The sequence below is a fragment of the Bison bison genome, unplaced genomic scaffold (assembly GCF_000754665.1).
Source record: "Bison bison bison isolate TAMUID 2011002044 unplaced genomic scaffold, Bison_UMD1.0 scf7180017862278, whole genome shotgun sequence".
Taxonomy (NCBI): domain Eukaryota; kingdom Metazoa; phylum Chordata; class Mammalia; order Artiodactyla; family Bovidae; genus Bison; species Bison bison.
The window spans coordinates 175,643-186,280 of NW_011492850.1; the positions used below are offsets into that span (position 1 = coordinate 175,643).

At 42.9% G+C, this 10,638-nt stretch overlaps 1 protein-coding gene across 4 annotated transcripts in view; it reads right to left on the reverse strand.

The window, feature by feature from the left end:
* PDE4DIP (phosphodiesterase 4D interacting protein) overlaps positions 1–10,638 on the reverse strand; it is a 239,510-nt gene that overhangs the window by 139,094 nt on the left and 89,778 nt on the right. For 2 of the 4 annotated variants that reach the window (XM_010832825.1, XM_010832824.1), the window contains exon 4: positions 7,900–8,010. In XM_010832825.1, the coding sequence (XP_010831127.1) occupies positions 7,900–8,010 (111 nt within the window). Of the gene's footprint in view, positions 1–7,899; positions 8,234–10,638 lie in introns of those variants that run through there. The other 2 variants (XM_010832823.1, XM_010832822.1) reach the window with 1 other exon arrangement.

The window sequence follows — 10,638 nt, forward strand, 5'->3', positions numbered from 1 at the left end:
GGAAAAAGTTATTTTTGTTAGGGATTTCACAAAATTTTAAAGGGACTGTGACAATTATGGGAGAGTTGCTTTTAAAAAATTAAGTGGAAAATATACTTAATATAAAACTTGCTATTTTAACCATTTTTAAGCATACAGTTCAGTGACATTAAATACATTAATACTGTATAACCAACCATCTCCAGAACTTTTCCCCCGGGTTTATATCCATTAAACAATAAACCCCCAATTCCCTACCTCCCCACAGTCCCTGGCAACCACCATTCTCTGTCTCTATGAATCTGACTGCTCTGGGTCCTACAATAAGTAAAATCATATATTTATCCTTTTGTGACTAGTTTATTTTACTTGGTATAACATCCTTTAAGTTCATTCATGTGTCAGAGCTTCCTTCCTTGGCTAGGCAATATTCCATGGTATGTATACACCACATTTTGTTTATCCATTTATCTGTCAATGGATATTTAGGTTGCTTTTACCTTTTGGCTAATGTGAAAGGTGCTGCTATGAATGTGGATGTACAAAGATCTGTTCAAGTCCCTACTTTCACTTACTTTGGGTATATACCTAGAATTGGAATCGCTGCATCATATAATAATTCTATGTTCAATTTTTTGAAAAACTGTCACACTGTTTTCCACAGTAGTGACACCATTTCCCATTCCCAAGCAGCTATACACAGGGTTCCCACTTTCTCCACATCCTGACCAACACATGCTATTTTCTGTCTCTGTTTGGTTTTTACCAAAGCCATTTTAAAGGGGGTGAAGTTTTAAAAATTTTAACCAAAAACAAAAATACTGGTTACAACTATTTAATGAATGAAGTCTCCCTAATTTCTTCCTACTTCTACTCCCTCAAAGAGGAAATCACAAGCAAGGCTTCAAGAACCTCAGAAAGCAGAGAGTGAGGAGTCAGCACACACAGACTGTGTTCATACCAGACTTCTACAGAAGTGTTTAAAAATAGTTTGGCCAAAGTAGCCCTTATTTCTCTCTCTTTATTCACCTTTCCCCCTTCCTTACTATACGTATTTCTTAAAGTTCACATAAGTAAAATACAGGGGGAAAAAACTTAGCAGCTGACTAAACAAGGTATCCAACTATAAAAAGAAGACAGAGTCAGCTCTGTTAAATATAAGAAAACCACTCACTCTGCAACAGCAGCTGCAACAGTCACTTTAGACAGTAATCTGAGAAGGTATACACTCTCCAGGTATGCAGGGTAGCAATAATGCTTTACAGTGTTCGAACATCTGACACATTAAACAAGTCCACATATAGGGAGCAGGGCAGGACAGGAATTCATGCCTCCCTCTTAGGAAACAAGTTTCAATGAAGTTAAGAACCAGGCCAAGGAGATGTAGTGGGAGAAAGGTGGAGTCAGAATTCAAGTATTCTGAGTCTAAAACTTCTGTCCCTACATTTTTATATCCCTCAAAGATACTTGTCTTTCTGTAATCACCTTCCATTGGTTCAAGTCAAGGTTCCTAAATTATATGGCCTGATGGAGCTCCTTGGGACTTCACTGAACTTCTGGGGGCCTAGTCCGTACGTACACTATTACTCATCACATTTCCCAAAACCTAAAGACATCATGTTAGGACCAAAGAAAATTAGTCATTGAGCCAAAAAGAAATCCAATAAAGACAGTAAATCTTGAGATTCTCATATAAGGAAAAAAAGTATCACTATGTGGGCTGATTGACTGGAGACCAAACCAGTCAATCCTAAAGGAAGTCAACCCTGAATATTCATTGGAAGGATTGTTGCTGAAGCTGAGGCTCCAATACTTTGGCCACCTGGTGCAAAGAGCCAACTCACTGGAAAAGACCCTGATGCTGGGAAAGATTGAGGGCAGGAGGAGAAGGGGACGACAGAGGATGAGATGGTTGGATGGCATCACCGACTCAATGGACATGAGTTTGAGCAAACTTCTGGAGATGGGGAAGGACAGGGAAGTCTGGTGTATTGCAGTCCATGAGGTCACAAAGAGTCGGAAACGACTGAGGACTGAACAGTAACAACAAATGTGGGGTGATGGATGTGAACTAGATTTACTGTGGTGATCATCTCATGATATATATGTGTGTGTATATATATCTATATATATATATATAGGATTGTTATGTTGTACACCTGAAACTAATGCAATGTTAATTATATCTCCATTAAAAAGAAACATAGGTCTTAAAAAATAAACTAAATAAGCTGAATTTAGAACCAGGCCAAACTACAAAGATGATAAAAAATTTTTAATTATAACCAATCATAGTTATAATAATAGTTTCTGTGAAAGCAAAGGACTTTGTATTATGACTAAAATATTTTATTTAAAAACTTAACAAACTCAGCCTTTCTTGCTTCCTGGGTTTTTTTAAAGAAACATTCATATTTGAGGGTGCCAGTAACTTTGCTGCTACAAAGACACTTGGATTACATAGTGTTATTTATACTTGGGCAAACTAAAATGAAGAATTGAGACAAATGGTCCCGAGTCTACTACTGAGAATGAAGAAACTGATTTGGAATAAAAAATGGTCCAAATTGAACATGTTCAGTAACTGGACTGATGTGGATAACTTTGCCATCTCTCAGTTTGTCACAGCAGCAGCAAAAATTACATGACGGCTTACTACCATGTGATAGGCATTGTGCTGATTTCAACTAATGGGCTCATAGGATCCTCCTTCAGACCCTGTAAGATAGAAAGTATTACAACACCCCCTTCAGCAAAGATAAATTCTAGTATTTATATAGCCAGTGGTAGAACCAAGATTTCATCTCAAGTGTGTCTTGTTCCTGACTCTTAGCGACTGCACTCAGTGACGACAGAAGAGCAGGGATGATAAAAATTTGGTAGGCAAGTAAAGTCAGTGGGCTGTTTTAAAAACCTGGCTGCAGAAATAAGCTATGTATAAACATCAAAGTATTCTCAGGAAAAATATCCAGTCTCAAAAGAAGAGAAACCACAGCTCAAAGAAGTCAGGCAGTTTAAAGCCCACAAAACAAGAGAACACAACTCTTTCAACTCCTATCCTAAAGGCCAAAACCACTTTAACTTCCAACATGAATTATGTCACATTCAACACAGACTCTATTTGGTCCAGGATGATAACATTCAATTTCTAAGCAATAGGATCTGACCTTGTCAGATTTTAAATTCCATTCTTAGAATGGAAACCTTAAGTCTTTTTAAAAATGACCTTGAATAATAATAAATTCAAACAAGCTTAACAAGTAAGCAGTCATCATGTGGCAAAACACAGTGGATGGAGGTTTTAGTGTGCTGTTTGGGGATTGGGTGTTTACCACACAGCAGTGGATTTCATAAATTCCAGGGTTGGGCATATTTCTAGTGGCAGAACACTTGGCTATCATGAGAAGGTGCAGGATTAGATAATCAACAGCAACGAGGAAGTTCGCCAAGATGCCGCCCAGAAATTATTTACCAGAGCAGCTGCAGTTCAGAAATGCTAACACGCCAGTCTCCCTGGGAGTGGGCCATGCTCAGCTGTAGACCACTTACAGTTTTCTGACTTGACTTTGCTTCAGAATCAGGAGCTCTGTGTACTGCAATGATCTCTCCCTTCGGTGCTTTAGATATTGTCTACCCCACACTCTAAACCTACAATTAATAAATGCAACCATGAGGGGGCGGTGGCATCTAATCATGTAGGTACATGCCCCAGTTGTTCTGTGCTGAGGGTACACAGCCTCCTCCTGTGTGTCTAGTCATTTACAAAAGTTGAAGCTTAAAGGTAGTTTAATTTAAACACTCAACAAACAGTAGCCAGTCTCACAGAACCAATTCTTATGTATAATTTAATACTATTTTATTTCTTAATTCTCTGAACAGCTTGAAAGAGAGAAACCCTTAACTCCTTTTACATTTACTTGCCTTGAAGTTGATACTTTTAGGTTTTTATATAACTAACTCTTACAACTTCTCTTAAAATTAAACAGCCTTGTAGCTTCCTTTACAATTAAGAATTGTGTATATCTACTTCAGTCTCTCCCTCAATTAGCTACATAAAGGAGGACTTGCTACTTGGAAAGAGAAAGACAGAACCCTCTCTCTAGTCCTTTTCTCCTAAAGTTTCTCATACTTCCGTTCCCTATAGTCACCATGGTGAAATGCTTGCTTGTCTCTAAGACAGTATTTTTTACTCTTCAGTACAACTAACTTAAAAGTTTGCCATAGTAAACTATATGTAAAATGATAAAATAATTCCTATTCACAATAGAATTTTCTTACATGTTTCACAAATACTAGTTTTCTTTGAGTGAACCATGCATACAACACCCAAGTTAATTCAGATTAACTTAGTTGAGTATGATTTAATGCTTTTACTATATTCAAAGAAGAGTCCTTTCAACACTAAAGAAAAATCAAGCTAAGTTTAGCCACAGAACAGGGTTCTAAATTCTTATCTGAACTACCTGACTTACCATGTGATGCATCACATATCACTCTCCTTGTCTCTGCCAACATGGCTGCTAATTCATGGTCCTAACCTTGTGGGGTCACACAGGGACTAACATGGTTAAATGGGAAACATTCGCATGGGAATATGTGAGGGTGAGATTAAAAGAACCAAACTGCTTCATTTTTAAATATTATAGTAACTATTACTACTAGTAGGCATACAACTACTGCCCTCTCATATATGCATAATGCGATAAAGTTCACAAAGTGCTTTGATATATCTTATTTAATCATTATGGTGGCTATTTATTCATACTCTCAACAGATAACCTTCAGTGCCTATGGTGCTGTGTATTACTCTTAATGCCAGTTCTGCAGGAACTGGAAGAGGCTCAGAAGGGCTAAGTAACTCACCCAGGTCTCTGGTTGTCCAGGGCTCCTGATTTCTGGTTTTCTAATCCTTTATCCTTCTGTCAAAGTGGAACTCTCCTGATTTCTATCAATCCCTTATCACAACAAAGTGTGATAAGCTAATTTCAACTATGATATTAATGATGATAAAGGCTTTATGTGTTCTGCTTCCCAAATGAGGGCATGTTAACCTAAGCTGTTGGTGCTTCCCAAATAATCACAGCAAAATGGGATGAGTGATCTGACAGGTGAAAGGAATAAGAGGTATGATGAGAAGTGAAAGGAGGGAGTACAGAATACTCAAGTAGGCAGTAGTTGTATGCCTACTAGTAGTAATAGTTACTCGGAGAAGGCAATGGCACCCCACTCCAGTACTCTTGCCTGGAAAATCCCATGGATGGAGGAGCCTGGAAGGCTGCAGTCCATGGGGTCGCTGAGGGTTGGACATGACTGAGCGACTTCACTGTTACTTTTCACTTTCATGCATTGGGGAAGGAAATGGCAACCCACTCCAGTGTTCTTGCCTGGAGAATCCCAGGGATGGGGGAGCCTGGTGGGCTGCCATCTATGGGGTCGCACAGAGTCGGACATGATTGAAGTGACTTAGCAGCAGTAGCAGTAATAGTTATTATGATATTTAAAAACGGAGCAGTTTGGTTCTTTTAATCTCACCCTCCGATATTCCCATGCATGTGTTTCACATTTAACTGTGTTAGTCCCTTTGTGACCCCACAAGGTTTAAGATTCCCCAAACTATATGAGGCCAGCAGCTGCCTGATTACTCTGTTTTTATGACCAAAAAGAGATAGGGCCATTTTTACCACCTGAGTGGGACTCATGGTATTGTGTGCACGTGCTAAGTTGCTTCAGTCGTGTCCAACTCTTTGCGACCCCATGGACTGTAGCCCCCGAGGCTCCTGTGTCCATGGGATTCTCCAGGCAAGAATACTGAAGTGGGTTGCTATGCCCTCTTCCAGGGGATCTTCCCCATCCAGGGATCAAACCCACGTCTCTTACATTTCCTTAACTGGCAGGCAGATTCTTTACCACTAGCACCACCTGAGAAACCTCATGGCAATACTCGAGTCTAACAAAAGGGCTGTCACTTCTGCATATGACCATGTTCTCTTACCCCCGGACCATGCTCCCATGCAGCTTCTATAATCATTTTTTTTTGTTTTTGGTTGCACCACATGGTTTGTGGGATATTAGTTCCCCAACCAGGGATGGGAAGCACAGAGTCCTAAACATTGGACTGCCTAACAAGTCACTATAATCTTAATCACACTTCTCCAGGAAAGCAATGGTGCCCTCTCACACAGACCCAAAGTTTCCCTGAAGACTGTCTCCTTAGCTATTGCAGAGCAGAGGGTGAGACTAAATGAGATGAAATGACTCAAGCAGTCACTTGATTCAAGCTAAAAAAAAATTCTAAGAAAGGATTTCTCTAAGAAAAATTATCTAAGAAATTGTCCCTTCCTTCTGCCTTGCTTTAGAGACAGTTAGTAGGAAAATTTTCCTTTCTCTGCACAGTGAGCAAATTTATTCACTATTCCTACTCCAAGACAAACACTGCTACTCATGCTCCCCTTCTTCCTCCCTCTGTTACCAACCCTCACTTGGCAATATCCTCCTTGACTACTGGCAGTTCCACTGAGGCACACTCACAAAAGTGAAAGTCGCTTAGTTGTATCTGACTTTTTGCGACTATAGTCCATGGAATTCTCCAGGCCAGATTACTGGAGAAGGGTAGCCTTTCCCTTCTCCAGAGGATCTTCCCAACCCAGGTCTCCTGCACTGAGGGCAGATTCTTTACCAGCTGAGCCACCAGGGAAGCCCACCTCACTATATAGCCACATAAAAGATGAAAGATGAGTCTGATCAATTTCAGGAAAATTCAGGTTAAAACACAGCAATCCAGGAAAGACATAAAATAGGGCTAAATGCCTCAGATTTAGCTGCTCATAATAGTTGAATTTACCAAAGAGTGGTTTGGGTCTCATGGATACCAGTTATTCCTCTGATCCAAAGAATTATCTAGCAGCCTGTAATGCATCCCAACCTTCTTCTCAACAGGACAGGGCACACATAGATAATGATAATATTCATACAGTCTTCTGGTGTGAACAGCTGGAGATTCAGGATCTCTGATAAAGTCGGAGGCCATCAGCTCCAGGTCACTCAGGCTGCTTCAGTTCCTGCTTGCCCAGACACTAAGGAAGCTAAGGAAACTAACATTGTGGCGTGGAAGCTTAATCCTTGTAAACCATAGCCTAACGTCCTCTTACCAAGGTGCTGCCTCACCCTCAACTCAGCCAATCCCCCCAGTCTTCCTTCCCCACCCCACTCACCCATCAATTAAGATGGCCCTCCCTTCCAGGGAAGCTGACATTCCCTCTCACACCCCACCCAAGGCCAACAGGCTGTTCATTCCATCAATACCCTTTCTTCACTCTAAGGTGAACTATTCCGAAAGATGAAAATGCCTAACATTCTGTCCTAGAAATTCATCTGAATAATCATCTTCAAAAACAAATCATGGATTTAAGGAATAGAAATGTCCTCCATCCCTGCCCTTTCCTCCATGGCATCATTTCCTGCCCCCATGCGCCAGCCAGAGCTAGAAGGCTCCCTGCTCTAAGCAGAGAATGGGACTTAAAAACTACAGCTTCAGTCTTCTCCAGGGGTTGTTTAAAAATGCTGGTTTCTGAGTTCCCCTTCCCTTACTAAATCAGAATCCCTGGGGGTGAGTCAGGAATGTAGCTATACTTATAAAGCAGCTCCCAAGGTGACTGCTCTCCACAGTTCCACATCAGACTTTGGGAGCCTCTGATTTAATCCCACTCCCTATTTTTACAGAGTAGGAGAGCAGGAAATAAAAGAGGCGAAATGGGTTGTCCAAGGTCAGAAGGCGTGAAGGTGACCACAGCCGGCCCGGAACCGCCTCCCTCGCTCGTTCGCACAGCATGAGGAGGAACACAGGAACAACCCCCAGCATCTTGATGTGTCCACACTGGCCCCTCGCCGCCCCAGCGGAGTGGCAGCTCCCCCAGCACTCACCCGCTTGTAGATGTCCTCCCGGCTGGCCTCATACTTCTGCTGCATGCGCTCCTCCAGGAAGTAGATGCGCAGCTTGAGGCTGAAGTTCTCCTTCTTCAGGTCATTGAGGTGCTGGGACAGAGTGCGATATCCATTAGACATGGTGGGCAACCCATGGGGAGGAGCACGTGCCCGGTTGCCCCCCTCAGCCCAGGAACGTGGTGCAGCTGCACCGCGGCATGAAGCGAGCCGGCGGCCACACTTCGGGGCTACGGCGACATGGCCCTGGCGGCTGGCTGCCTCCCGCACTTGGGCCTGGGCTCGCTGCTCTGGGTGCTGGAGCGCGCCCGCTTTCCTTTTTTACCTCGGGAGATATTTGCGGAATCCCTGACAGAGGAACATGCTGCGTGAACTCAAACACAAGTGGTGTAACCTGACTCCTAGCTAGGACTCGGCTCTCACTCTTGCAGAGTCTCCCAGGCCCAACTGTAAGCAGTTAACAGTTCCTCCTAAAAGAGAGGGGGGCTGACCCCCCAGAAGCTCCCAGGAAATGGGGAAGGGGAGTAATTCAAGGTGATGGTGGGATTGCAAGTTTACAAAATGGCCCACAGAATGGTGACCTTGTATGGAATATCCCCCGCTTCCTATCAGGTGCAAATCTTCAAGAAGGACTCATCAGAGGGGTTTCTAATTTCCTTTGATATCCAGAGGCTCATCTCTAATCAGTTCCTTCCCAGGTTTTCTCCCTGGACCTTTCAAGCCTTGAGGCAATTAGAGAAATGACCTTTCTTATCCTGCTCACCTCCCCCTACACCTGCGTGTGTACATGTGTGTGTACGTGCCTATGCGTGCTCAGTCATGTCTGACTGTCTGCGACCCCATGGCTCCTCTGTCCATGGATTTCCTAGGCAAGGATACTGGAATAGGTTGCTATTTCCTTCTCCAGGAGATCTTTCCAACCCAGGGATCAAACCTGTGTTTCCTGTACTGGCAGGCAGATTCTTTACCACTGAACTACCACTGGGAAGTCCACACACCTGAGCTACCTCCAAAGAAAGAGGCAATCTTCCAGTTCAGTGAAATCTTTGCACTCTCTACCAGCTACACCAGCTCAAAGAGGCAGGGTCAAAGGCTACTCCCTCTAAGGGATGAGGGAGAAAAAGAGGGTGGGAGGTGATAAAGGGAGGCGTCAGACTGGAGCCCAGAGATTTCACTCAGTCACTAGTTCTTAACTCCAGCACCTGCCAAGTGGAGCCAGGCACTCATCACCAGATCCTGCTCCTAAAGCAATTTAAGATCCTTGAATGACAGCTGCAACATTAGCAGGAAGTATTATTTATACCACACCACACAGGACATTGAAGGTGACTGGGAGACAACTCCACAGCACAGATACCAAACGCAGGTTCTCGGTTGCAATAATACTAGCGTGAAAAAAAAAACAAAAAAAACAAAACTTAATATTAACATTCAAAGTAAAGAAAACAAAAAGTTTATACTTAATTCAAGTAGTCATTTCCTCTCCACACTACCTGCTCTTCATTCATCTAATTCTTTATACATGATAATTCCAATAAACATCCCCTTTGTACACAGCAGGTGATACGCTGAACAAGAGGGATACAAAGATGAAGACAGTCCCAACCTTCCAAGAGATAGGTGGCCATATAGATATAGATGCATATGTTTTGAGCTTCCCAGGTGGCATGAGTGATAAAGAATCCAACTGCCAATGCAGCAGATGTAAAAGACGTGGGTTAATCCCCTGGAAGATGGCATGGCAACCCACTCCAGTATTCTTGCCTGGAGAATCCCATGGACAGAGGAGCCTGGGGTGCTACAGTTCATAGAGTTACAAAGAGTCTAACATGACTTAAGTGGCTTAGCATGCACGTATGCATGTGTTTTACGCTATGGCCTGTGTTATTTAAACTTTTTACCCTTCATACTGAAATCCAGTACATGCACACACACACACACAACTGAAGTACAAATTCCCCAAAGTAATGTTAACCAGCACTTTGTGGGATGGATGCACTTTGATATTTTCTATTCCATTTCTCTTTTTGGGAGTGACCCACTGAACTGATTTCAGTTCAGTTCAGTCGCTCAGTCGTGTCTGACTCTCTGCAACCTCATGAATCGCAGCACGCCAGGCCTCCCTGTCCATCACCAACTCCCGGAGTTCACTCGGACTCACATCCATCGAGTCAGTGATGCCATCCAGCCATCTCATCCTCTGTCGTCCCCTTCTCCTCTTGCTCCAATCCCTCCCAGCATCAGAGTCTTTTCCAGTGAGTCAACTCTTCGCATGAGGTGGCCAAAGTACTGGAGTTTCAGCTTTAGCATCATTCCTTCCAAAGAAATCCCAGGGCTGATCTCCTTCAGAATGGACTGGTTGGATCTCCTTGCAGTCCAAGGGACTCTCAAGAGTCTTCTCCAACACCACAGTTCAAAAGCATCAATTCTTCGGTGCTCAGCCTTCTTCACAGTCCAACTCTCACATCCATACGTGACCACAGGAAAAACCATAGCCTTGACTAGACCAACCTTTGTTGGCAAAGTAATGTCTCTGCTTTTGAATATGCTATCTAGGTTGGTCATAACTTTCTTTCCAAGGAGTAAGCGTATTTTAATTTCATGCCTGCAGTCACCATCTGCAGTGATTTTGGAGCCCAAAAATATAAAGTCTGACACTGTTTCCACTGTTTCCCCATCTATTTCCCATGAAGTGATGGGACCGGATGCCACGATCTTCGT